Raw genomic sequence first — 26,507 nt, 5'->3', positions numbered from 1 at the left:
TAGAAAACCCCAACACTCGGCTCCGCGTCCGTCCGTCGTCTCTTGCACACTCTCCTCTACCAACAAACACCACCACACCAACTTTACTCTCCGCAGTGTCCAGTACCCCGCCCCGTAATAGGTAGGTAATACAACCCACTGGCAGAGCCCAGTTCATCCCCACCCGCTCGACCTGTTCATATCTCAACCCGTCCATCCATCCAACACAGGCACCGCGTATCCAATACCTAATCCCCTATCCCATCCCCATCCCCCTCCCCGTACAAGATAAATCCAGCCATAGGCCAACAGATCCATAAACCTCCGCATCTACCTCCAACACCAAACCAAGATAACGACCACCGTAAACATAAATCACAAGCCAAAAAACGTATCCCCACAAACACGAACTTAAAAAAAAGACCCAGGCCACCTAGAAGGTCAGGAACGGCGAGAAAGGGGATATCGTTCGGACTGAGCAGGATTCAGGACTGAGTCGCCTACTGCAGAAGGCTGAGACTTCCGCCTTGACCGACTGGGTCAGAGGATGGGTTTAACTGGACAACTGGACAGGCAATAAGGTTGGAGTGGGGAGGCTTTGTGTGTTGTGTGTTTAGCTCGGTCTTTTTCTTTTGGAGGGGGAGGGGTATCGTGTGGTGGTTTGCTGGGTAAAGAGCGGAGGTCTGGGTTCTCGTGGTAACTCTACGTGTGTGCGCTTCACACTTGAGGATGTTCTGCAGGAGCTGGATCTGGATTGTTGCGAGATGGCTGGGTTGTATGGTGCTACTGCGTGGCGGAGTGAAGGTAGGCGGTTGTGCTATATGTAAGGGTGAGTTACGGGTAGATGGCACTGGTATCGCTGACGGCACGGCGGCAAAGCTTAATGGCCCTGGTTGGGCGGTGAGGGGGCCCCGTATGTTCTTGACATGGGAGGGTGTGAACTGAAGAACAAAAGGCCAGGTCTAGGTCTTTGAAACGCAAGAAACAATCCACAGGCCAGTGACTGGCTTCATTATCATTCAACGCCGGGATTCGCTGTGTACATTAGGTCATTAGGTGTACTTATGTACAATACATGAAGAGAAACAGAAGGTAAACGCTTGGCGAGTTGATATCCACCGCATAGGAAAAAGAGAAGGGGGTATGTGTTGAATGATCGGATCGGGTGAATAGACACTTTATACCATTTTCTGCTCCGCGGCGCTGGCCGGCTAATCGGGTAGTTATCGTTGTCAGTGCCGTCCGGTAAAGATCACAAGAATGTGCCGATCACCGCCGATCTGGAGGGTCATCCTTAAACTTTATGCCAGGAGGAGAAGGAGGCAGAATGTGTTCCCATGTGGCCCAAAGTCAGTCATGTCTTGTCCGACAAGTCGCTTGCCGATCCTCGTCCCGCGGGTTCCTGAACGCCGGCATTGTCGGTGTCCTGGCTGCCAGAGAGCGCAGAACGTTGAAGTGGTTGGGCACCAACAGTGAGCTCGCTGACTTGGCGTTCTGTGCATGGTGAATTAAAATTTGGTCATTTGCAGATGAACGCACGTAGACTGGAGTGACACCTCTCCGCTCCATGGGCTGACACTGGATGGATATACACTTACCCAGCTCGCGAATGCGCTGTCGCAGCATCCGATTCTCCCGGGTCAGCATAGCCGCCTCAGCCTGGTAGAATGCACTTTCATCCCTGCTTCCCCGCCGGACAGGGCTCTCCCCGATGCCTCCAACCCACTCCAGTCCCTCCGGGCCGCGTGACGAATCAGCGCGGGGACGCAGGCTGGGTGAGCCGGCTTGACTGGAGGGCCGGGAGGGGCGCCGACTCGACAGAGAGGACGCTAATTGGGTCGATGCCCGACTACCGGAGGCGGGGTGCGGAGGAACCGGGGGAAAGGGGACGGCAGCGTCGTCGACCACTGCCGTGCCGGACGACGGGTGCGACAGCTGCTGGTGCTGTTGCTGGAGTTGGTGCAATTGAGTCTGCTGGCTGCGGATCATCTGCAGCAGTCGATTCTTGATCGAGCCATACAAGTCAGTACGTTCAGCAAATAGTGAGAGGGAAGAACTCGCGATCATACCACCTGCGCTTCCTGCTCCTGTTCTAATTCCTGATGGAGTTCCCCCAACGAGGGCGCGCGCTGGTGATGCGGGTCCCCCAAGGCGATGATTGGACTACCCCCGAGACTGGAGGAACTAGAGGTACGCAGCGCATTGTGGCTCAACGAGGAGCGATGGTCGTGAGGGGCAAGCGGGGATTCGCCCGACACCGACTCACTAGCGTTGCCATTGCTGTTGCTGCTGTTGTTGTTGCTGTTAAAAATTGAGTTGGACCCGGCGGTGGACCGGCGTCGTTCCGGACCTGCGGTTCCCGAACGAGTACTGGAAATCGGAGCAGGCCGATGAGGCAGGTCAGTGGCAACGGCGTGATTGGGATCGCCCAAGTGGCTGTTAGGACTGTTATTCATGGTGGCCAGGCTGAGAAAGGAGAAACCCGACGGAGGATTGTGCAGATGCAAGGGGTCGTACACAGCCCGTTGGCGATGCGGGGAAGAGGAAGTACGGGTATGGGTATGAGGCGATGGGGCAGGCAGAGAATTGATATCAGGACACATCACCGTCTGTCTGGCTAGTGATCATATGACGGAGCGGGGTCAAGAAGTGGAAAACCTCTTTTCCAGGAATTGGAGACTCAATCCCAATAATCGAGGACCGTAAATTGATAAAAAGGATAAGCAGGGGGTGAAACAAGCTCGGCGGATATGGGAGGGTTGTTTGTGTTGATTTGGTGGAATTGGTGGATTTCATGGGGAAGGGCAAATGACCGGGAAATGGCGGGAACCCAACTTATCGCGGGGATTGAGTGGAAATGGCAGGCGGTGAGGAAGCACAACTTTTGACGCTCCTCTGACGCTCCCGCCCGGTTCACTCAGCTGGCACTGGGCAACCCCCGACTTCCATCCGCAAACAGATTGCCGGGTGCCGGAAACAGACATTCGGCCATCTCCCGAACTTCCCGGCACGCCCATCGTTCGGTCTCGCCTCCTGTTCTCACTTGTCTTTGTTGTTCTCAGGGTATCTCACACATGCATTCAACCGAACATTCTCTCCAGTCTACCAGTCTACCGAGGAATGTCTAGACTCGACATCCCGACTACTGAGACAATGCAAAATTCTGCGGTCGGTTGCAGTCTGCATAAAGTCGAGGAGAGGCCCGGCCGCTCCTGGACCGAAAAAAAAATCACCTAAGCCAGGGGATTGTCCGCCACATCGTCTTGGCTTCGAGCCTTAGCTCAACCACCGGACAGTGGCTGTCGGCACTAACCGACTCTTGGGTGTAATTGGCGTCAGTGGTGGTTCACTCTCATCATTTTCCCTGGGTTCTCAATGACCGTGCTACGACGTTACTACTGTAGACTGCTGATGATTCTTTGTCGGACTTCATTCGAACTTAATCCCGTGATGGTGTTTTGTCTGCTACACGCCACCAACACCACCTTACAAGTCGAAGGCCGACTGCTGACTGCGAAGAGTTTTTGCAAGACTAGCGCAGTCGGTCAGGGAGGAAGGATGAACCAAGTGGTCCTCTTCATCCTAGTGTAGTATACGTGTACGTAGTATTGCGCTAAGTCTGATGTGCCGAAGGTCAGTTTTCGTCCCAGAGAACTTGGTCATCGGTGGCTGAGATTCAGTCCGGGGAAGATCGCGAGATGTCCGAGAGGCGTTGGCGGCATGCCCATGCCCATGTTGTGCAGCAAGGATGCCCCTGAAGTACTGACAGGATTCGACGCGATTTTCTGGAATCAAAATCAGGCTGAATAACAATCATGACATTGACAGACAAATGTCATGGAGGGGAGGGTCGATCCTCGAGGAAAATACTCGATATAATCTGAGCGTTGAGAAGTCGGGGAAACGATCGGCGTGGAACTGGCGCAGTTGACGTCACGCACGGCTACCCCGAGCCAACAACCCCGTGGGAAACCGACCGAACCCAGAGGCCAACCCACCCGCGCTAGTCAGCAGTTAAAAGAAAAATCAAGAATTGGGGAAAATCATCCCACCACTACTAACGTTAGTTACCACCACTTCCATCATAATCATCATCATCATCATAGTCAGTCTCCTTTCCATGAATCATTCATCTAGCACTTTCTACCTGTGCTTTGTTGATGAGTTTCTTGGCAGTATCATGGCCGTAATGTTGACCGAGCGTTGGGCCTCTCATACAATCGATCGCCCGGGAAAGCGCATACCGTACTACTGCTCCTGGCCACTTGGTATCCCCTAACCCTTGCGTCGCACACGCCTTTGCGTGAGCCTTATTGAAAGCCTCGACCGTGGCCATCTGTACAGTCCCGATAAGAAAAGACCGCACTCATTATTGGCTTCGGCCTCACGCGACTCTCGTGCCGTGGTAGGCTTTCCCGAAGCGGGCATTCCTGAAGTCGAGATTTCTTTCGGGCCAGAACGACTCCGGCGGCGGTCATGGTGTGTGTTAGTGCCTTAGTGGTATCCAAGCGTAGTAACGCCGACCCCGGAGTGGGGGTTCAATGTATTCTTTCTTCTCCCCGGCCACTCTTCTTGCAGGTTCCTTTTCTTCCGGGGCTTTTGCCCGTTTGCCTCCCAGGTCAGACGACGGTTTTGGGTAATGATGTGAGCGACGGATCCATCCGGCCCAGGGATCGAGTAGAAATGACTGGCTGCTTGACTCGATTCAGGTAGCGTGGCAAGTGGAACTCTCTGCGTGTGGTCTGAATGAGGTAGTACTCGAGTATAGCCTGCATCCTGATCTGGCAACCCGCTGCTGCATCAACGTGCCCCGTCCGCTGGCCGCCCACGAGGGGGATACTGCATTTCTGGTACAACGATGGGAGGCAAGTAGTGAATGGCATGAAGAAGAATTAGAAAAAAAAAATAAGATCTGGATGGCATCTCAACAAAGAAAAGAGTGTGACTGAAGTCCAAGCCACAATAGGGTACGGTAGTGTTGAAGGGGGCGGAAGAAATGGTGGTGAAATTCAACTTGCATGGATCCATTTTCCACTTTCTGCTCGTGGCCCTCGTCGGAGACACCTGGGCAGCCTGAACTTTAACCACTGGCATTATTCTCCAGCTCCACTGGCACTGGAGGGGAGGCTCGGTGCATTATTATTAAAGCAACAGGTTTCCCTCCTAATTTTGCATGGATGAGATCGATGCCTGTGTGATCCACCGGATCTGTTGTTGCAATCATCATACTTCTAATTGCCTGTTTGGGATTGTTTGCCGGAAGAAGCACGTCTACACTATTGCAGCACTTTTCCATTGTGGTGCTCACTGCAATTAGTACACTGCACTGACCTAACTGCACCCTTCTTCTCTATTGGGGTTACTGTCCTCAGATCCACCTTCTTCTTCATCTTCTTCTCTTCCTCCTTCCCCAACCTTCTTCTTCTCTTGTCTCTCATCTCCTGCCTCTCACCCGCCTTCTAATTGATACGGTTACTGGGGCTCAGCTCTTGCTTCCTCATTTCAGCTGCAATTCGCACGTCCCCATCCTTCCTTCCTTCCTGAAGTAGTTGACTAGTCGCTTTGTGCATCTTCTATTCAATCCACCAGGTGGATTGCCTCACCTTGTAAGTCTCACCATCCATTTAACCCATATCTTTCACCACAATACCATTAGTTCTTGCTTGCCTGCTTGCCTGCTTGTTACGTTCAATGCTAGAAAAAGCTATAGCCTTCCCTCTTCGCGTTTTCATTTGCTTCCTGCTTCTTCCTATTCTCGTTGTCATTGCATTCGCTGAGTTTTTCCCTGAAATTTACCACCGTCTGGTATACCACTTTTTGCGTGCCTGGGACTGCGTTACTTGGATTGTATACTACCTTTTGTGTCCCTACCGCTTGTTTCGGTACTATCTTTCACGCCTCTGCCGCTTGGTTCGGGCTGTGATCCATCGACTTTGGCTTGCAATTTGTTTCGCATTCTTCATTCTTAAAATCGTGTTCTATATACTAAAAGACGCTTTTTACAGGCCGCCATGGGAGGAGAACTTGACCGACGCAATCTAAGCGATAACGAAAAATATCATAGCTCGGAGGCTTCCTCTTCCACCCACAACGATGTTGTCCTGGATCCAGCAACCGAAAAGGCCTTGACAGAGCAGAAGCCCGAGTTGGCGGCCAACCGTGACTCGGGGGCTACTCTACAACATCATGAGGAAGGACCGTACGATAAGATTGAACTTACCGAAGACGACTGTTACGATGAGCTGGGCTACTCATTCCCGGCATGGCGGAAGTGGATGATTATCAGCGTCATCTTCCTTGTCCAGACATCTATGAACTTCAATACCAGTCTCTACTCGAACGCTTTGGGCGGCATCTCAGAAGAATTTGGTGTCAGCATGCAGGCTGCCCGTTGTGGTGCAATGATCTTCCTGGTTTTATATGCTTTCGGCTGTGAACTGTGGGCTCCCTGGAGTGAGGAACTTGGCCGCAAACCGATTCTACAACTGAGTCTGTTCTTGGTTAACATTTGGCAATTGCCCGTGGCCCTCGCACCCAACTTCGCGTCGATTATGGTCGGACGTGCCCTGGGAGGCCTCAGTTCAGCCGGTGGTTCGGTCACATTGGGTATGATCGCTGACCTCTGGGAGGCTGATGACCAGCAATATGCCGTCGCCTGTGTTGTGTTTTCATCCGTCGGCGGCTCTGTGATTGGGCCCGTTGTAGGTGGATTCGTCGAAGCGTACTTGCCCTGGCGCTGGAACATCTGGATCCAACTTATCTTCGGAGGATTCGTCCAGGTGGCGCATTTCCTTCTCGTGCCTGAGACTCGAACCACAATCATGATGGATCGAATTGCCAAGAAGAGAAGAGAGAGCGGCGAAGACCCCAACATCTATGGTCCCAACGAACTTGTTCCTTTCAAGGAACGTTTCTCGATGAGCGAGGTTCTACATACCTGGGTCCGCCCTTTCAAGATGTTCTTGACTGAGCCAATTGTCCTCACCCTCTCTCTTCTGAGTGGATTCAGTGATGCACTGATCTTCATGTTCATTCAGTCATTCAGCCTCGTCTACGATCAGTGGAACTTTAGCACTGTGGCCCTCGGTCTGTCCTTCCTTCCAATTCTGGTTGGATATTTCATTGCGTGGTTCTCATTCATCCCTGTCATCAAACGGAACATCAAAGAGCGCCAGAACAAGCCCGACGATGAACGTGCTCAGTACGAATCTCGGCTTTGGTGGCTGCTCTATACCGCACCCTGCTTGCCGATTGGACTGATTGGCTTTGCTTGGACCAGTCTTGGCCCCCCTGTCCACTGGATCGGGACCATGGTCTTCTCCGCTATCGTTGGTATCGCCAACTACAGTATCTATATGGCTACCATCGACTACATGATCTGTGCCTACGGACCTTACTCGGCTTCTGCGACCGGAGGTAATGGATGGGCGCGTGACTTCTTGGCCGGTGTTCTGACTATCCCTGCTACACCCTTCTTCCAAAGTGAGTTTCTCCATCCGATGGTCTGTGATACGTCGTTCTAATCAATTGTTGTATAGATATCGGTGGAAAGTACCATCTTGAATATGCTTCCACGATTTTGTTCTGCATTTCGTTTTTGCTTGTCGTTGCGGTCTATGTCATTTACTGGTATGGGCCTGTCCTTCGCAAGCGATCGCCTTTCGCCCAGCAATTGTCCGATGCACGAGTTGAACTCCAAACCCATGGTCGAAGACTTTCTCGGATACCCTCTGGGTCGCGTGCGAACTCCTTTGCTCGGTCTCAGCAGAATCTGCGCATCCGTCAGACTCTTGGTAGCCGGGCCAATAGCTATGTGGCTTCTCGTCCAGCCTCTGGGGTCAACTCTCGAGTCCAGTCACGCAAGAACAGTTTCTCGCGGTAGGCTTGGGCGTGCGACGAGGAACCATTTTCTCCCTATGATATTAGTGAAATGATTAACGAGCGTTGATACCCACTTTCTGTGGCGAAGGGCTTCATCCATCCTGTTTTGTGTGTCTTGACTCTCGATTTAGCCTTGTACCGTTCGATCTGTTTATCCTTCCAGGATCATGATCCACTGAGTTGGACTTTGCTACTCTAGATAGTCTAGATATCATCCAATTGTTCTATCTTCATTCTTCTGTTTCCTACTGGATGGAGCCGATATGGGCAGGCTGGTAGCTTCGGCGGGGCCCAGCTCGACAGTTCTTCACTGTTTGGTTTTTGCTTCCGGTCCTACGCTGAGAACCGGTCCTATCGCTCTTTAAAACTACAATCCCACCAGCTAGTCTCAAGTTGTCAGCAGCTGTCATCATAATTGCAATGAGATTTTCCTCCATAGAGGATTGAATAGCTTCCTGGATCACAAGTTGAGTGTCATGACCAGGATCCCACTGTTCGTAATCAGCCTCTGTCCTATTTATAGTAGACTTGTCTTCTAGACAAGTAAGTAAGGTAGGATTAGGCCATGGACCTTGTCATCTCGAAGGCTGGTGATTAAGTTACGGTTGGTTGGTCGGCTGACTGGCTAACTGGCTGGCTGGCTGGCCCCGTCATTCCTCTTCAGCGCGGCGGGAGATCGACCCGCCCGCCGCGCCCCGGAGGCGGGTCACGTGCCTTGCGCGGGTGGCCGAAGCTTCTCACCTCCACCACCCGCGCAAACGCCGCCGCCGCAGCGCGCATCCCCGACCGCAATTCTGGTAGACACCCTCTTTCTGGCTCATCCCATCCAGCATGGACCACATCATCAGGGCAAGCCCACGGCCTTGCGTACTCCTCTCTCGCCTGCAAAGGAGCCATTTCGCTCGCCCATCTACCTTCCGCTTCTACTCTTCTGTTTCTTCTTCTGCCTCCTCCACTATTTCCCCAGCCCGTCCTGTCCGAACTACACCCCTCACTCGGAGCACCCCCACCAGCAGCCTCCGGACACAGAATCACTCAACTTCCTCCCCATCCACTACGACACGCGTCTTCTCCTCCAGCATGTCCGCTTCCGCGAACTCCGCGGCCGTTGACCCGCAATTCGCCGAGGGCGTCGACGCGGAAGAGCTCCGGCCGCGCCTGACCGCGCTGCTGCAGCCGGAGCAAGGGTGGACGCTGGATGCGGAGGGCCAGGGATTGCAGAAGACGTACTTCTTCAAGACTTATTTCAAGGCGGTGGTAAGTTTGTGGCCTAGTCCTTTCCCAAGGCGGTTTCCGCTCCTCTCGCACCCAACCTTTTCCGAGTTTGATTTTCCGGGGAAGGGAAGGGTAGGGCCCGGAGTGTTCAGCTGGCAAGGGATGATGGGGGCTGGGGATTGATTGATGGGCTGACTGGGTTGTGTAGAGCTTTGTGAATGTGGTTGCTTCGCAAAGTGCCACGATGAAGCATCATCCTACTATGACTGTTGTAAGTTTTTTTTTTTTTCTTTTCTCCCTTCGTGTTTGGGTTTGTTGACTCCATTCGTTCTTCTTTCTTTCCCGGGGCGATACCTCCTGGGTCTGGACATCTAGTAATGGTGGGGGAAAGAATCCGATCCGAGGAGGAGAAAAGGGGGTGTATGGACAGGTCGGAAAGAATTACTACGTGAGTAAAGAGGCTGACTGTGTGTGGTTCTGGTTCAATAGCGGATTGGATCGGTGGATATCCACTGGACGACGCACCACCCGCGAGGTCTAACGGGAAAGGATGTGGATATGGCGCAGCATTGTGACGAGGCGGCGGAACTGATGGGGGCGGTGGAGGCCGGGCAGGGGAGGAAGTGCCATTGATGGTTCGGGTTGTATCGATTTTGGGGGTGTTGTCATGAACTCTGTATAAGTCCTGTATGTTGTGCGCGTATAACAAGTTCGAATCAGGAGGTGAGAGATGAAACTCCAAGCCAGCCAGCCAGCCAGCAGCATCAAACTTGAAGGGGGTGAAAGTGAAAGTCCAAACACACAAAAGTCAAATTAAAGAGAGAACGAGAGAATAGCAGCCAGAGTCTGGAACCACCAGACAGAAAGGGGCTGACTCAGCGGATTCGGATTCCTCTTTCCTCGGTTGTAGAGATAAGATGGGCGGAATGTGGGTGGTGGTGGAGGAGGAGGTTGACAGCTTCATTCATCTTCACTTCTCTGTGAAATGGCTGCCAGGAAGAGCAGGAGAAATGTGACAAACAGGACAACAAATTTGGAGGCTCTCTACTCCGTACTCCAAGCTCACAGTATTACAATGTCTCCGTCGTCATTTCTCTAGCTTCAAACGCTCAACTTCTTACACGCGATGGGGAGGAAAGTGGAGCCCTGCAAGGCTGGGTCAATTCAGGGGCAGCAGCAGCCATTGTTTTTTTGGGGATCGAATTGAATCTCTGGCGGGCTGTTCGATTCTCCCCCTCGACCCCATTTTCCCTCTCCTCCTCTTGTTTTCTACGGACGTCCTGAACATCCTCTCATCCACCCATCGAACATTATCCTTCCAGAAGGAGATCAAAACTCAAATCACTGACTTTCCAAGGGGGTGGGGGACAGTCCGCTGCCTCAGCTCATCGGTCACCAAACCGTTTCGGATCTTGCAGTGGGAACCTTGAACACTTTGGGATCCTTGCCTGCAGCCCGTTTCACGCGGGTTTGCGTCCATCGTTCGTCCGTCCCATCGTTTCTTCTTTAGTTTCATTTTTAGTTTCATTCTCTCTCATCGTTTTCTTTCAAACAAAATAAGTGACCTATTTTATTTTTAATACTTTCTGCCCCCCTCCCCTCTCCTCTCGAGTCCTGCCTGCCTCTCTCTTGTCGCCAATTTTCGATCGAGTCATCAACGCTTTCTTCCTCTTTCTCCCACCTCCCCTCCCCTCCCTTCGTCCAACCTGGCCCTCACACTCTCTTGCCTCTTCGTTTCCCCTCTTTTCGCCCTTTTATCGTTCATTCTGTTCTATCCTTGCTGCTCTCGACTGTCTCCCTCGCTGAATGACCTTCAATTGCGACTCTCTTATAGCTCACGGACGGCAATGGATTTCTCCTGATCTGATCTTCACCCCGGTGATCTGTTGACCCAGTTTCCCACTCCCGACAATCATCCCCTGTTCGTCGTACACTCTGGGCTCGTCCTGTATCCACAGCCTGTTATCGCGATCGTTCTCTCTCGTCTGTACCGCTCTGAGCTCTGTTCTGGTGGATGCGACACGGTGCCTCCACAATTTGGACGGGAATGATCCACGTCTAGTGGTCCGACCATCGCTCTATCCCGTCCGTTGTCTTGCATCGTCTGTCGATGAAGTCATCCAGCCAGTTTGACCACATTCTTTACCTGAATCTCTCGTTTTAATCATCACCTAGCCGTGGCACGAATGCTGAATGCTTTTCCGACTTCGATCATACCCCGACTCGTACCAGATCCCCCGACTTCCCGCACCGAAATTCTGCGCAATTGTGGGAATTCGCGCAGAGAATGTCGCTCGAAATTGATTCCCCGCAACAATCGGTTAACGAGCGCAGAGGCCAGCGATTGGCACCGCTGCAAACTAATTTCAGCCGTCCCACCGCGCGCCCGATACAAGTAACAGCCACTCGACCACAGCGACCCCGGCCATCCGACTACCAGACAGATGAGGAGGGAGGAGAGCGAGTCCCTTTACAACCCGCTCCGGTCAAACGCCAGACATCCAAATCCAGTCTGCGCAACATTTTCGGGCGCGACAAATCGGCCCGTAAGCCAGCCACGGAGGCCAAGCTATCTGGTATCGATGAACAGAAACCTGCCACGGAGCAACCGGCCCCCAACTCAGGGGCAGTGCCCTTGTCACCAACTTTGGTCGCGACACCGAGAACCAATACCTCTGCTGCGACACTACCCACATCTCCCACCACAATTGCTTCTCAGCGCTCGAGGCTTCCTGCGAAATCGCGGGGGAAGTCCGGCGATGATCAACCTCCGGCAGGTGACTTAGGCTGGAAACCACCGCCCTTGTTCCAGGCATACCCGCAGTCGATCAAGCATGATTCGTTGCCGGTTCCTTCTCTCTCGGTGGACACTATTCTACGCATGCAAGCAACGGCAAGGGCCAAAGGGATCGTCTCCCGTGAAGATGACCCATCAAGCAAGGCATCGCAGAACGGAGACGCCGCGGAGGACACAACCACCAAGAAGAAGAAAGAAGAGAAAGAGCGAAAAAGGCACCTGCGCACCCTTTCTGAAACCATTAGTAAGACCGAATGGTCGCAGAAGGTGTACGTTCTCGCTACCGCCGGCTATATCTTACAATATGCGGGCTCCGGCAAGCACGACCGTTTGCCTGAAAAAATGCTTCAGTTGGGACCCAAATCAGTGGCATTTGCCAGTGATGCTATTCCTGGGAAGCACTACGTGCTTCAAGTGACGCAATCATCAGACGAGGAAGGCGTTGAAGGTACCAAGCATCATCGATTTCGCTTTGGGTTCCATCGTTCCCATACTCGACGGATGGAACGCACATTTTTGCTGGTCTTCGATCATCCCGAAGACATGAACACCTGGTTGTTGGCAGTCCGAGCTCAAATTGAGGCGCGTGGCGGTAAGAAGTACATCTCTGAAAGGGCCGATGATGGGGAGCCAGGCCACCAGCTTCACAACAAGCCCAGCATTCGTCAAATGATAACAAAGGATACGAAGCGATACTCCACGCTGATTCCACCCCAGCTGCCTGCGTCCGGAGAGGAAAGGGATCCAAGCTTTAGTGACCAGTCTCGCCGGAATTCCCATGTCTCCATCAACCGCCGTTCGATAGTGCTACCTCCAGCATCGGAGTCTCGTTCAGGGTCTATCTCCACAACTCATACCGAAGTCACGTCTCCAATCAGCAATTCGGGACGCTTCTACTCTATGACAGCATCGAGTGTTCCGAGCGTGCCTTCCGCTGATAATGTGCCCAGGTCTGGGGATATGGCTAGCCCAACAGCTTCGGGGTCAACCAAGAGACGATCGATGCATGCGTCGCCAACGCAGACCGTTCCCACAGCTGCGGAGTTGGCGGCTGAGATTCCTCGGGCTCATTCGACCCAACCCGACCCGATCTACCGCAGTACCTCTCCACCCGCACCAAACTTCAGCGTACCCTCCTTCAGCAAACGGTTCACGGCTCGGTTTGGGCCGCTGCAAGTCCCGCAGTTTCCGCAGGCCCCGCCTGCTCTCGACCTTGTTGACGTAGACTCACCCGCTGATCCTCTGTTAGCTTTCCCATCTCCCCCACACTCTCCAGGCAAGATCATGAATGGACTTGGGCAAGGGGCTGTGAACGAGCCGCACCAGGTCGGGCCTACTCAGGGATTATCTCCACCCAAACTACTACGAGTATCTAGCTCGCAGGATTCCCTTGTTGATCCCGCACGAAGCGTCGATTCGAAGACTCATCGCCTTTCCCGCTTGTCTCGGAACCCATTGAAAAGCGCAGCTAACACGCTGCGTCCTACAACCGCCGTGGGCGGAAAGCCTCCTTCCGAGCTCCATCTTCTGGCTGAAGAGCAAACAAATGGTCAGGATCACGCCCGGATGCGGGGATCAGTGATGTATCCGACCGATCTCAATGCACGCTTACCGCCGGCCGGGATGGGCCGACGCAAGAGCATGCCAGGACTAATCGGGCCACCTGCAGCTCCACCCCCTAACTGTCCACTCCCCAAGATTCCCTCCCCAATCGACCCTCAACCGCCTGGCTGGGGTGAACCAGGCATGGATCCCAGGCAAGGCATCGCGCCGCCATTGCATCCGATCCAAGAACAGCGGAAAAGCCTGGCCCCTGGTTCATACGGCTCGAGCGGCCGTCGCAGCGCATCCCGACAATCGAGAATCACTCCGTGACATCGTATCTTACCTCTAACGCCAAAAGCTCACTCGTCGGCCACCATGTTTAATTCTCCCTTTTTCCCTTATGCATTCCACGTTGCCACGGCACGATATATTTTGCACATACAGACTTTGACAGTCGATGCAGTTGATCCCGCATCATCACATAGCGACCAGCGATCTTATTTTCTCCTTTGGCTTTAATTGATACCATTCTGAACCCTGTACTTGCACATGTTGGCTGTCTATGAGGTGAAAGTATGCTAGAATACTTTGCCATCTACATATTTTGATTTTGGCTGTTGAAGGGGACGATAGAGTCCTTGTTTTATTGGAGGGATATGTTTATAACTAGATCTACTAGATGTTAAGTTACTATACACATGTTATACTACATGTTCCAGGACCAGGGATTGTTCGTCTCCAAGGATGGATGGTTCGGCGTATAGGTAGTGTGGTAGTACAATCCTCTCCCGGCAGCTGAACAAATTGCCTAAAGGGGGAACTTGGTCCCCCGCCAAGATGCAGGTGGATGTGAATTGTGAAAGCAAGCGGACGCAAATAGAGGGCGCCACGCACTTCTGGAACGCCACGCACTTGCGGAACGGCTGCTGGTTTTTGTATGTGTTCATATAAAAGCATCATTTTTTTTGCCGCAGAAACTCTGCAGGGGTGGTTGTCAAAATCCTTAATTACTTGTATTCCTGAAGATAATCAATCTGTTTGGGTAAGGAATGTGGTAGTAAAAGTATGTGGCGTTTGGGAAGTGCGTGACCCTCTCTACAGGCTGACCCTGACCCTTGCAACCTTTCTTCAGCCGAACACCCGTTCTCTTTCTTTTCTTTTCCCTTTTTTCCTTTTTTTCTTTCCCAGGATTGTCCTGGCTATGGCTTTCGGTTGCAGTGACAAATTGCACGTGACCGCTTGCCCACTACCATACCGTATATCTTCCATGGATGAACAGCTCTTCCATTTCCGTGGGATGAGTCCACCAAGTTCACTAAATCCACCAAAACTGAACGTGAATGATGGAACCCACGAAGCAGAGATACTTCCCCACATGGCAACTGTTCCTTCTGGGTAAGCTTTACCACCACTCAAAACGCGAAACTCTACCCCGCTCATGTCCTCCTCAACCACCACAGGACTATGCCGCATCGCCGAGCCAGTCGCTCTGACTTCCCCCCTCCCGTACGCATATGACTTGATGGTACATCTGCTGCGCAATGGCGACAACAGCAACGACAGCGGCAACAACCCCGCTGCGTTCTACGCCGGGCTCTTTGTGGCGGCTTTCTCCGCGGCGGAGACGCTGACAGGGTTCTGGTGGGGGGCGCTCTCCGACCGGATCGGAAGGAAGCCCGTCTTGTTGCTGGGGTGCGCTGGCACCGTCCTATCCATGTTTGTGCTGGGCTTTGCGACCAGCATCTGGATGGCCATTCTTGCCCGGGCGCTGGGGGGCGCCTTGAATGGGAATGTCGGGGTGGTCCAGACCATGGTGAGTGAGATGGTCAGTCGCTCGGAGCATGAAGGTGGGTTTGATTGATCCGATACATTGGAGGGTCCTGCGAGGGGTTCATCTTGAGTGTATCCTGGCCGACACTGACGATCAATGTAGCACGGGCGTATGCTGTCATACCGTTCTTTTTCAGCATCGGATGCACAATCGGTCCGGCCCTCGGGGGGCTATTGGCGCAGCAGCAGCTGAACCTGGGAGAACACTTTCTCAGCTCCTTGCTGCGTCAGTATCCCTATCTGCTGCCCAATATGGCCTGTGCGGCGATGGTTCTGTTCACGATGGTGTTGGCGTGGTGCGCTCTGGATGAGACTCATCCGGAGTTGAGATTGAAGCGCACAGATGAATCACAGCAACCAGAACCAGCCCAGTCTGAAAGTTCACCCCTCCTTCGACAGCACCTCCAGACCAGTGCGGATTCTGCTGCTGCCCGTGCTCGTGCGCTGACGGAGGGAGTCGCTACTGCTACTCCCAGCTTCTCGCTGTGGAGTCTGAACCGCAACGTCAAGATGCTGATCAGCGCCGTCTGCTTGCTGAGTGCCCATACCGTCACCTACATCCAGCTGCTGCCCATCTTCCTCCGGACCCCGCGCGATCCCAGCGTGCCGCGGTACTACCTCGGCGGGGTGGGCGGTCTCGACATGAGTCTGTCGACGGTGGGTCTGGTGATGGGCATCAACGGGATCATCGGCCTGGGCATTCAGTTGCTCTTCCCCGTGTGCACGGACTGGTTCGGCCTCCGCCGGACGTTGCTGGTCATGACCTTCCTCCACCCGGCCGCCTACTTCTGCCTGCCCTATCTCCCGTTCCTGCCGGCGCGCGGGTGGCGGCCTGTCGGCCTGTGGACCTGGCTGGTGGTGCGCAATGTCTTCTCATCGTTCAGCTACCCGGCCCTGTTGATCTTCATCAAGCGGTGGACGCCGGATCCGCTGATCCTGGGGCGGGTGAACGGGCTGGTGACGAGCGCGGGCGCGGCGTGCCGGACCTTCTCCCCCACCGTTGCGGGCCTGTTGCAGAGCATCGGGGAGAATCACCATTTCAGTGCGTTGGCGTGGTGGGGCTCCGGGGTGATTGCTTTGCTTGCGGCGGTGCAGACTTGGTACGTGGAGTTGGACGATGAGGAGGGGGTTACGGAGGCTTGCTGATGCTGTTGCATGTCCTTGTTCCAGCGTATAGTCGAAACTGCTCTACGTTGCTTGTGATCATCGTCCGACTTTCTGGCAGGCTGCATACATTTCTAGTCCATGTACCTACAGTCTACTACCATCTTGATGACAGATAAAGACAGATACTCCTTCGAATAACACAAACCACCATTAACGACGTGACAACAAGCTACATCCCTATCATCCACCGTAACAACCAGTGCCACCTCTGTCCCACGTCTCTTCCCCAATTCTGTCCCGGGTCGAGGGCGGTGCTTTAGTAGTTGTAGAGGTCGCCGTCGAGCTCAGCCTCAGCCCGCTTCTTGTAGTTGTAGAGATCACCATCGAGCTCGGCCCCGTCGCGCTTGTAGTTATACAAGTCGCCGTCGAGCTCAGCATCAGCCCGTTTCTTGTAGTTGTACAAGTCTCCATCGAGCTCAGCATCCGCCCGTTTCTTGTAGTTGTAGAGATCCCCATCAAGCTCAGCATCTGCCCGCTTCTTGTAGTTGTACAAGTCGCCATCGAGCTCAGCATCCGCCCGCTTCTTGTAGTTATACAAGTCGCCATCGAGCTCAGCCTCCGCCCGCTTCTTGTAGTTGTAAAGATCCCCATCAAGCTCAGCATCTGCCCGCTTCTTGTAGTTATACAAGTCGCCATCAAGCTCAGCCTCCGCCCGCTTGTAATTGTAGAGATCCCCATCCAACTCGCTGGTCGATCCCACCTCTACAAAACCCCGAATCTAGTCAGCCTCTTTCCCAATCCATAGCCCACAATACCCCCTTCCATTCTCCTGATGAAGCGAACCAAAGAAAAGAAGGAACATACTAGGCAAAGCCGTCACCAAGCCCACGGTAAGGCACACCGCGAGCAGGAACTTGGGCGAGTACATCATTTTTTTTTTCGAGATGTCCGCGTTGATATTCTCGGGGAAGAGGAAGATGCGTTTTTTGTGATATACTGAAGAAAGTTGATTTCGGATGGAGGTGATAGGAGCTGTGGAGCTGTCTTTGAGCACGGGGATGATGATGGGTTTTATGTTGCGGGATGCGGTGGATTACATCTACAGCGTTGATGGGTTCTGGATATGTTGGCAGGATGCAGAGGGGAGGGGATGCGAAAGGGGTGCCGGTGATGGTGATGGTGATGGTGACACAGTACATTCTTCCTTGCCTGGTTGGGTTGTAGGATGGCGGTACGAGTCAGGAGCGTCATTGCGTTCCAGTTGACGAAGCGACCGGCTGGAATTGGAATGGGTGATTGAGGGCCTGGGGGGAATGGTGGTGGCGATAGTGGTGGGAATGGTGATTTGGGCTGCTGGGAATTCGGGTTTTCATGGTGGATTTGGGCGCTTGGGGGTGGTGGTGATGGTGGTGGTGGGGGGACTGCAGATACTGTACATGTACAATCTTTGCAGTGGGGATATTTGGTTGGATTCCGGAGGGTTAGAGGGGAAGGAATGAGATTGTGACGGTGGATGAAGGTTTGATAGGGCTGGTCTGTACTTGAGGCATTTCCCTTGACTTGTCTCGGATGATCGTGTGAAGAATGTAGGTAGTGCTGGTTCATGACTATGGCGACAGTGGCGACATGGCTTTTCAAACCATCCCAATCTATTTTCTATGATGCGAGCGGCGCTGGCTGCCAATAATTCCAACCCCAACTACCTTCTCCAAGTACGATGACTCGCAAAGCAGTCCCAAGGACTTAGATTGAAATCCATTCCAGCCGTAACCGGTTGCCGGAGGATAGCTGCATCTCTGACGCAGAAAGCAGGTTTTCTTGCCACCACCGATACTGATACTCGAACTCGTGCAATACTTACCTGTGCTTCGTGCATTTGCTGCCCTCTCTGTCTGTGTGATTATTACACCCTCTCGGGTTCGAGACATCCTATCACCATCTTCTGCCTCCTCCGTATCAACGCATCCAAGATGTACGCAGCTCTCAAGAAAAGCAGCAAGGACAGCACCTCCTCCGACCACTTGCCTCTACCAGACTACCATGACGAGCATTGCTCTAAGACCCAGCGTCTTCTGGAAGAGGAGGAAGAGGCCTGCTACATCGACCGCCCTCCCCGGCGACCCTTCTCCTTCTTCCGATGGCAGAGCCTCTGCTTCCACTTCCTGCTTGCCTCGCTCTACGGCGCAGCTTTCTTGATCGCGACCTCCAAGTCAAGGGAGTGGCCAGTGTCTAAGCCAGCGCATTTGATTGATTGTACGCTCCCCAAACCCTCACTCCAAGATATTCAACATGTGAAGAACGAATAGGCTAATGTCAGATAGCCCCCCTCCACGAAGCCATCCACATGGAACGCAAGACCGTCTACGCCGCGATCGACAGCAAGAACCCGTTCAAGGGCGCCCCCTCCGAGGAACTCGACCACGCGTGGCACCAGCTGTTCGTCAACTCCAATATCCGGGTCACCGCCGAGGATCTGGCCCGGATCAATCGCACCTCGGTGCCGATCAATGATGAGAAGGGGGGGTATTATGCGATCCCGGGTAGGTAGTTATCGATGTTGTTTCTGTTCCGTCGTATGAAGTATACACAGTATGTGGCTTGAAGGCTGACGCGATAGCAGACGTATACCACCAACTTCACTGCCTGGTAAGATAGCCTGCCCTGATGGGCTGGGTTTGGGGATGGAGACTGACAGCCAGTGTGCAGAAATTCCTGCGGCAGGTGGTCTATCAGAATTACTACCATATCGGGAAACCGACGACTCCGGTTCATATTGGTATGTCCCCACTCCTTACATCAAGAAAAGCTAGCTTCGGATGTTGTTGTTGATGTTGTTGGGCCATGGAATAGAGCACTGCGTCGACAACCTCCGCCAGAACATCATGTGCAAAGCCGACGTGGCCCTGCTCACCTTCACCTGGGATCCGAATGACCGCGCCCCGAAGCCCAACTTTGTGGTCGATCATGAGTGTGCGAACTGGGACATGGTGGACAATTGGGCTAAGGAGCATGCGTTTGATATCTTCGATGAGACGACGCTGGTGCATCCGACTTTGGGTGAGTTATCACCAAATCTTGGAGGGGGTTTTGGGGGGGTAATGTCCAGGGTAAGCTGACTTTAGGCGACTAGGTCCCTCGTTTCCGGAGAAAGAGTACAAGGCTACCGGGAAGATTCCGGGGCATCCGGATTTTCATCCGAATGAGTATCATGGGGGTGAGATGCATCATCATCATGATGGTGCTTAGGGGGGTGGATGGGGGTTGTTGCTGGGTGTCACATGTCGGGCTTTGTATGCCTTCATGATGAATGATTCTTGTGAACCTTGTTGAGTAAGGCATGGGTATACAGAGGATGCTCTATAGTAGATAATGAAGGCTGTCAATCATTTTCCCAAAGTCATCAAAGAAAGCTGATTCATGGGCATGGAAGTATGCGCGACTATGAACATTCACTCCTGCTCTCATATTCCAAAGCCCTAAATGCAGATCCATTCACCCTGGGTATCGATGAGAATCTCTACCAAGTATTGAGTACCGGTGAATCATCATGTCCTTATTCCTTGCTAGCCATAATCAATTATTGAATACAATAGACTAATTGAATAATGCAGCGGTCGCTGACTGACGAGGTGCTTAAATACCTCCTTCTTTCTCTTCCTCTTCCTTCCTCCTCCACACTCTTCAACTCTCACCATTTTATCTTCTCCTTCGTCTTCCATCTTCATCTTCCATCTTCGTCTTCCATCTTCGTCCTCCATCTGCATCTTCGTCTGCATCTTCATTTACTTCCAACCTTCCACCTTCCACCTTCCACCTTCCACCTTCAACCTTCCACCTCCAACTCACCATCTCCATCTTCCATATCTGTGTCTATCTGTGTCTATCTCCCTCTACAACCTCCATCTCTATCTTCATAGCCCACTCCTTCTACTTCGCCACTCTACCACATGACTGTGTCCATGGTGATCTCCTCATTGTATGATCTGCATCCGAGAAACCATGCATCAATCAACTCCTGGCTTATATTGCTAAGTGACGGCGGCCCTGGGGCCTTGGTGCCTGAGGTGCCAGCTCACCGGCCACCCGGCTGCCTTAGCTAGTTCTCTCCGATAGCCTCACGTAGAGGAATCAACAAGCCTTCTCCACCTCTCAGAGGCGTCATCACTAAGATACCATTTTCCCTTCCGCTGTCTTTCCTACCAACCCGTGTGGACAACTTGCATAATGCAACTCCGCGACCTATCCTCTCGTGGCTACACATCACTGATTCCTTAACTGCTGTCCCCGCCGTCTTGTCTACCATCTATTCCCTGTTTACAGGAGCTGTGGACATCGAAGATGTTGCCAAAAGGATTCTATCTATGGGATCCGTCCTAGGACTGCTCAGTTTCTGTTTCCTCTTCTTCACTTTGATGGAAGACCGGTTCAGCTGGTGTGCAATCAAAGCAGCCATCGGCCTCTGGAAACGTGCCCTGGACCGCTCTCATGTATATGGGCAGTTCATCTCGTCCATCACCGTCCATGTCTTTTCACGAGACAGCCTAGTATCTTGAGAACCACCTCAAACTGTGCTGTGAACAGGATGCTTATCATGGGTCCGTGGGGTCTTCCGGAATGGACGCTATCATCTCAGTTGCGAGTTATCGTCACCGGTGGCCATGCTACCGGCAGCAAACTGCACCAAACCCGATGAGGTGGGAGCAATCGAAAATGAGGCCAAAGCAGGGAGGACATCCAGGGTGATGAGCGATGCTCCTTGCCCTGAAGACAAACAACTGATTGGTGCTGTGGAGATGCTGGGCACCGGAATCAATCTCACCCGAGCGAAAGATATGATTATGGTAGACCCCTGCTTCATACCTGCATACGAAAACCAGGCAAAGAAGTGCATCAATCGGTGGGGCCAAAGGGCACCCATGACGTTTACCGGCTAGCATACATCAGCCTGTCACGAGTTCGTCAGCTGCGAAGCTCATGTTCATTTATTGATCCTTTATTCTCCCGATCGAGGCGCCAAAAAAAGGCAACGAAGAAATCGGCCGAGAGGTCAACTAAGTACAACACCACCCATGTACGGAAAATACCAGTATGCGGCCATTTACGAGCACTTTCTGATGATCCGGGGATATTCTGGTCGGCACAAAGAGCCAAAGACGACCTGGATGTCGCTAACAGGTTATAGACGAACAGCAAAAAGCATCTGGAAGCAAACCGTATGACTAAACAGGCTGCATGTGCCAATTGCATTGAGAACGAGAAGAAATGGAATCATGACGGTGAACCGCGCTGCAATGAGTGCAAAGTTTACGGCCATTTCAAACGGGAATGTCCTCGCATATTCGCATCGTCTACTAATTTGCTTTAGTGCGAATTACAAGATGAGTCTACTTGCGTGATCACCGGGTTCAGGGACCCCATAGAGATCGCCCACATATACCCTGTACGCCTTGGTCGAAAGGTCAAAAAGACTACGAACAATTCTAGGAAGCTCTGGCCCTCTTCTGGAAATCAGAGAATATCGAATGCTGGAAATGGAACAGACAGGTCACATTAAGCAAGAAATTGCATGTATACTGGGGCGCCGGCGTTTTCATCTTGGTGCCAGACCCAAGCGGTCCATCCCGCGACAAAAAGACTCTCGAGGGGTGGTTTGTTTTCGACTACTGCCATCTAACATCTACTGATAGAGTTAAGTGGCATCACAGGTTCATTAGATGCAATCAATGGTTTCAGGAATCTGGGTGGTTGAAGGGCAAAGAGAGGATGCTTCCAAGGCGCACGGATGCATTGCGGTTCCGATTCGTGCCTTCAAGGATTCGGCAACCAAGGTTGTCCAGCCAGGTACAACTATCCCACAAGGCCATTGTTTGCCTTGAGCGGGCCATTTGAAAGAATCGTCATGAGCATCTGAAACCACTACAGAGCATTTTTGGTGGACGGTCGGTCATCGATGCGAAGAAGCATGCAAAATGCGTTCGCTCAGCAAACTGACGTCATCGACATGCATGAACCAGCTTGAGCAGGCTTGTTGGATTTGTGCGTGTTAGCAAGGAATCTCAAGCTCATCGGCTCTATATATTCAAATGCACTGGTCAGCAGTGTGCAAAAGGCGGCTACCCGATGGACAGAAAAGCAGATGCGGAGCTTCGACCGAAAAGCTTCGAGATAATGCAGCAACTGTTATCGATGGGAGCAAGCATGCTTGGGAGGCACAATTCTCTCTAGTATAATCCCCTAGAAGGGATATTGGTCAGATGATCTCAGAATTCAGTGGACCCAAGGTCGAGCCAGTTGGGGGTGTGAAACCTTACATTGTCCGCTGGAACGGAACGGATCTTTCGGAGATGTTCGATTTCTCGGATCAGAAATCGAGCTATACGAGCTATTCCTGGCATTGACCCCGACTACAACGACTTCGACATCACCCAAGGCACATCATTGATTCGTTTCATCGATATCGAAGACATAATCTCCGCCGACAGGCTACCCAAGAACTATCCCCCTCCCGAAGAGCCCCCAGTGTTCAAAGAGCCCAAGCTTCCCCGTTTCCTGGTAGGATGGATGCAAGGAAAAACTCGCTACTATCGACACACCATGGTATACGACAACTCAGTTGTTCACATCTACGCGCAAGGACAGATTAAGTCGAACCTCCACCGTATTGTCAATACCGGCGGCACAAACATTACCAATGACGAACTAGACAAGTTCAATACGCGACCCGAGCAGAGAGTCAATGGGCTCGTCGCTGCTTTTCTTATCTGGTCGCAAAATCAGCGGTTGTTCGGATCATCGAGCTATTCAACGTACCATCGGTGCTTGAGGAAATCAGCTGTTTACATCGTAAAAATGCCTCGAATAGTGGCTATTATGAAGGGAGACGACAGTACGCTGCGCTATCACATAGTAGCAAAAGGAAACGGACACCGCGCGATCAACTTCACCAAACTATCGACTCTTGCCTGACGAGATCATATCAGTTGTCATATTCCCAGCTTGTTCTTATACTTGTTATCTTATTCTTCTCTTCGGTGATCGTGATTCATAACCCTATCAACAGCTTGAGTTCGGTGGAAATTTCGGCCTTTTCTTCGGGGCGCTGAATGCTACTCTGAAATGCAAGTCACATCGTCTGTTATCAGGGAAGTCTAATTCCAGGTACCTTCGGGATATACTATCACCGAATCCTTATTCTCCCGAGACTCGGATAAATCTTCCCTACTGCCAGCCGATAGTGTCACAGGATACCTCTGGAAAGGAGACCTTTGCAGCTAGTGATCAGGTTGCTAAGTCTGCTATCGAAGTCCATCTCACCGAACCCGGCCCGGGTTCAGTGATTGACCTAGGCCGGTGGATCATGACACCAAATCGGTATCGGGATAAAGTCTGCAAGCTTAATTGTCAGGTGGACTGCGGAGTTTGCGATTTGGCTTTGGAGTCTTACATTCTCTTCTATGACCCTGAAGGATCATCGGGCCTAGAGGCAAAGTTTTGTGCTCTTAAGCTTCTTCGATGTTTCGACAGTTACTGCCATATGCATGAGCCCCTAACATTTTGGACCGTTCTGTTTGCACTTTTGGCTAAGGGCATTGATGAAACGCCACAAGGGGCATCGAAGGAATACCAATCAGAATGCATTGGATAAGACTGATATTAAGACACTGCAACATGGCTCTGAGCCTTTCGGATGGAGTTCCCTGAGGATGGTCATACTAACTCAATAACTTGATATCGCCGCTTACACAAGAGCCCCGTGCGTTCTACCGTGTTCAGACCGCGGTGTATATGGCAATCAATGCAGGGGTGACAGATGATGGTCGACTAGGGTCACTGACGAAAAGGGCAGTTCAGGATGGCGCTGACCTTGACCGGCCTGATTGACCACTTGCTATGCGTGATCGACGCGCTGCTGCAAATCGGAAGAAATATCGGATTGATCCTTGTCCACGCGTGACATACCATGGGTTTGTTGTGTGGCATCGAGACTTCCAAATAACGGCTGAGACATCAGTCGTCACACGGTTTCATCGCTGGAGCGCTCATGGATGGCCTCTAAAATGTGCAACCAAACAATGCCCATGCAGAGAAAGGTCCAAGGACCGCGCCGCGTGTGACACAGATCTAAGATCCCATGGGGCTTTCGTCAATTCTCAACTCATTTTTTTGAGAGGATAGGCAGTTTAGCAACACCCTGCCTCTAGTAACGTCTCCGACGAGAATGGATTTCTCTCCCTCTGAACCTTTGTGGTGAGGGTTCGAGGAAGGAAATTCCAGAATGTCTTACCAGAGAAGAACCAGTGACCTGCCAGACAGAGCAGGGCGGGCGTCGGACTGGGAGCAGCCTGAGATATGGGACTCGAATAGTTCTGGCTCCGGTGGAAGGAGACTACTTTGGCAAATGCAGCTCGAACTTCTAAGAAACAATGTATATGTCCATCTCCGAGGTCGTGGCATGGATCGTATGCAACCCTCACCCCATCCTCGTCCATCTCCACACCCGCACTTCGCGAGATGGTGAGGGTTGCCGCAAGTATACAAAGACTGGCGTGTGCGTGCATCGGCACCACTCTTACGCGTGTGCGAGACGCTGCCGCTGCGTCTGCCCCCTTGCCCTCGCGTACTGCTTGCTACGTATACGCGGGGCAACCGGGTGCTTCAATTAACGATGACCAACATCGTAGCGGACCCCGCGGGTCCCGGGGAGCCTCCATGCTCCCAGGACCTCCCCCGCCTCCAAGGGGCACACCCAGGGCTATTCCTTGCGACCAGCCGGCTCCCCGCGAGCGGGCTAACGAGGAAGAGTGGGATGCCTCACTCTTCGTCGAGTTGCCTCCCGCGGCCTGGTTCGCAGGTCGTTCTGGAGGTAACACCCGCCGTGGTGCCCGGCCTCCCACCCTGGACAGGTTCGCAGCCCCTGTCGGGTCGCGAGCGGGCCTGGATCCGCGAACCCGTTGTGCGGTCTGTGCCGTACATTGAGTGATCGGATCCCAGGCAGCTGGTTGTCCGGGCCCAGCTCCACGAGGGCATCCTCCGCCCGACCAGGTGTGTGGGTACTGTCGCGACCCTTCCTATGAGCGTCCCCACTCCAGCGGAGCTGCATCGCATTCTTCGCACTGGTCAGCGTGTGGGCTTATAATGCCCAGTAATGTGAGATCCGTCGCGGCTGATGCTAGTAGATCGCGAGAAAGAAGCTGTGGCACGAAGCTAACTATGAGTCCAGGGTGGATTCTAACCTCCTCAACTACTTACAGCTTAAACAACATCAAGGAGTTCGAGAGGATAGTGCGCCTCTAGACGTGGGGTATCGGTCAGTCTTGATCTGAAAGACTATACTTCTATCCGTCAAGGCTAACAGCCAGGGCTTGTATGTATATCAGAGCAACGGGCTTGGATATCTTGACAAGGAATGTTGCCCGTGCCGGGCCCTGAAGTTGATTCTAGGCAAGCAGATCAACGCCCAGAGGACAAGACCAATATCAGTGCGCATTATCATTACTTCCGCATTGAGTGGAGGAAAATTGTGCTCCAAAATGAATGGGACAAGTCGACTGCAAACGCAACCTATCTGAAGAAAGCGCGGTAGGAGGCACGCAGCGCTGGCCCCGTCGGGGGTAGTGCAGTGCTTGAAGCACATGAAGTTGTCGTCGCCGGGATTTCTGATACCGACGAGGGGCAGTATATGCTGGCAGGGATACCCTGCTTGCCAATCGCTCCGACAGCCTGCCGACGGTCGATCTGTACAGCACCATCGCCAACCAGAGCGTTGCCCCGGCCGAACTTCTCGCGAGATGGAAATTCCACGACCCGCAGACCGCTGCGGTCTACATCTTGTCCAGTCTGGATGGGCCGATCGGAATCGTGCAAGAACTGCCCGGCACAGGGAAAACCTTTTGGATGGTCCGCTGTCTTCTTCTATTCCTCCGCAATCCCAGCCGGGATGGCAAGCCGTACCAGCTGCTCGTCGTGTCCACCTGCAACGATGTTGGAAGGATATTGCTTTCTGGATGAATGGTAGGGTTGCTAAGCGGGTCAATGACAACGCCAGTTCACGCCCACAGCTGGTCAATAAGTACCATACGATCAGCACCGAGAACAACCTCTGCTGGATACCCGCCTCAGAATTTCGCCCAAACGTGAGTCATTTGTTCACTAT

General features: G+C 52.7%; 8 protein-coding genes across 8 annotated transcripts; 6 read left to right on the top strand and 2 right to left on the bottom strand.

Annotated features, from left to right (window-relative positions):
- Positions 1–1,333: 1,333 nt before the first annotated feature.
- On the bottom strand, positions 1,334–2,435 carry BO66DRAFT_404598 (uncharacterized protein; the record flags this gene model as incomplete). The annotated part of the gene is made up of 3 exons (XM_025648943.1): positions 1,334–1,473; positions 1,578–1,983; positions 2,049–2,435. The coding sequence occupies 3 exons, from the start codon at positions 2,433–2,435 to the stop codon at positions 1,334–1,336; spliced, it is 933 nt and encodes a 310-aa protein (XP_025500425.1).
- Positions 2,436–5,756: 3,321 nt separating this feature from the next.
- On the top strand, positions 5,757–7,983 carry BO66DRAFT_172869 (putative MFS multidrug transporter). Its single transcript, XM_025642313.1, has 2 exons — positions 5,757–7,461; positions 7,518–7,983. Exons 1-2 carry the CDS (start codon positions 5,991–5,993, stop codon positions 7,859–7,861), a joined length of 1,815 nt encoding a protein of 604 aa, XP_025500424.1. The 5' UTR covers positions 5,757–5,990; the 3' UTR covers positions 7,862–7,983.
- Positions 7,984–8,589: 606 nt separating this feature from the next.
- Positions 8,590–9,886, top strand: BO66DRAFT_394507 (4a-hydroxytetrahydrobiopterin dehydratase). Its single transcript, XM_025648002.1, has 3 exons — positions 8,590–9,117; positions 9,284–9,346; positions 9,565–9,886. Exons 1-3 carry the CDS (start codon positions 8,692–8,694, stop codon positions 9,706–9,708), a joined length of 633 nt encoding a protein of 210 aa, XP_025500423.1. The 5' UTR covers positions 8,590–8,691; the 3' UTR covers positions 9,709–9,886.
- Positions 9,887–11,269: 1,383 nt separating this feature from the next.
- Positions 11,270–13,772, top strand: BO66DRAFT_172744 (peptidase family M20/M25/M40 protein). Its single transcript, XM_025642312.1, has one exon. It carries the CDS (start codon positions 11,363–11,365, stop codon positions 13,745–13,747), a length of 2,385 nt encoding a protein of 794 aa, XP_025500422.1. The 5' UTR covers positions 11,270–11,362; the 3' UTR covers positions 13,748–13,772.
- Positions 13,773–14,621: 849 nt separating this feature from the next.
- Positions 14,622–16,572, top strand: BO66DRAFT_394502 (MFS general substrate transporter). Its single transcript, XM_025648001.1, has 3 exons — positions 14,622–14,812; positions 14,878–15,264; positions 15,351–16,572. The coding sequence occupies exons 1-3, from the start codon at positions 14,758–14,760 to the stop codon at positions 16,391–16,393; spliced, it is 1,485 nt and encodes a 494-aa protein (XP_025500421.1). The 5' UTR covers positions 14,622–14,757; the 3' UTR covers positions 16,394–16,572.
- A 98-nt stretch (positions 16,573–16,670) lies between these two features.
- Positions 16,671–17,282, bottom strand: BO66DRAFT_331053 (uncharacterized protein; the record flags this gene model as incomplete). Its single annotated transcript, XM_025644075.1, has 2 exons — positions 16,671–17,116; positions 17,219–17,282. 2 exons carry the CDS (start codon positions 17,280–17,282, stop codon positions 16,671–16,673), a joined length of 510 nt encoding a protein of 169 aa, XP_025500420.1.
- Positions 17,283–18,324: 1,042 nt separating this feature from the next.
- Positions 18,325–19,600, top strand: BO66DRAFT_331218 (oxidase ustYa family protein; the record flags this gene model as incomplete). Its single annotated transcript, XM_025644084.1, has 5 exons — positions 18,325–18,607; positions 18,676–18,894; positions 19,050–19,130; positions 19,205–19,411; positions 19,485–19,600. The coding sequence occupies 5 exons, from the start codon at positions 18,325–18,327 to the stop codon at positions 19,598–19,600; spliced, it is 906 nt and encodes a 301-aa protein (XP_025500419.1).
- A 5,265-nt stretch (positions 19,601–24,865) lies between these two features.
- BO66DRAFT_441946 (uncharacterized protein) lies at positions 24,866–26,362 on the top strand (the record flags this gene model as incomplete). The annotated part of the gene is made up of 5 exons (XM_025651381.1): positions 24,866–25,257; positions 25,346–25,478; positions 25,531–25,661; positions 25,796–25,933; positions 26,044–26,362. The coding sequence occupies 5 exons, from the start codon at positions 24,866–24,868 to the stop codon at positions 26,360–26,362; spliced, it is 1,113 nt and encodes a 370-aa protein (XP_025500418.1).
- Positions 26,363–26,507: the final 145 nt, after the last annotated feature.

The sequence above is a fragment of the Aspergillus aculeatinus genome (assembly GCF_003184765.1).
Source record: "Aspergillus aculeatinus CBS 121060 unplaced genomic scaffold BO66scaffold_49, whole genome shotgun sequence".
NCBI classification, from domain to species: Eukaryota; Fungi; Ascomycota; class Eurotiomycetes; order Eurotiales; family Aspergillaceae; genus Aspergillus; species Aspergillus aculeatinus.
This window is presented reverse-complemented; position numbering and strand designations above follow the sequence as displayed.

Coding starts and splice junctions, on each gene's coding strand:
- BO66DRAFT_172869 (XM_025642313.1), top strand. CDS start 5,991: ATGGGAGGAGAACTTGACCGACGCAATCTAAGCGATAACGAAAAATAT. Junction 7,462..7,517: donor TGCTACACCCTTCTTCCAAA/GTGAGTTTCTCC, acceptor ATTGTTGTATAG/ATATCGGTGGAAAGTACCAT.
- BO66DRAFT_172744 (XM_025642312.1), top strand. CDS start 11,363: ATGTCGCTCGAAATTGATTCCCCGCAACAATCGGTTAACGAGCGCAGA.
- BO66DRAFT_394502 (XM_025648001.1), top strand. CDS start 14,758: ATGATGGAACCCACGAAGCAGAGATACTTCCCCACATGGCAACTGTTC. Junction 14,813..14,877: donor ATGGCAACTGTTCCTTCTGG/GTAAGCTTTACC, acceptor CAACCACCACAG/GACTATGCCGCATCGCCGAG. Junction 15,265..15,350: donor CAGTCGCTCGGAGCATGAAG/GTGGGTTTGATT, acceptor CGATCAATGTAG/CACGGGCGTATGCTGTCATA.
- BO66DRAFT_394507 (XM_025648002.1), top strand. CDS start 8,692: ATGGACCACATCATCAGGGCAAGCCCACGGCCTTGCGTACTCCTCTCT. Junction 9,118..9,283: donor AGACTTATTTCAAGGCGGTG/GTAAGTTTGTGG, acceptor TGGGTTGTGTAG/AGCTTTGTGAATGTGGTTGC. Junction 9,347..9,564: donor ATCATCCTACTATGACTGTT/GTAAGTTTTTTT, acceptor CTGGTTCAATAG/CGGATTGGATCGGTGGATAT.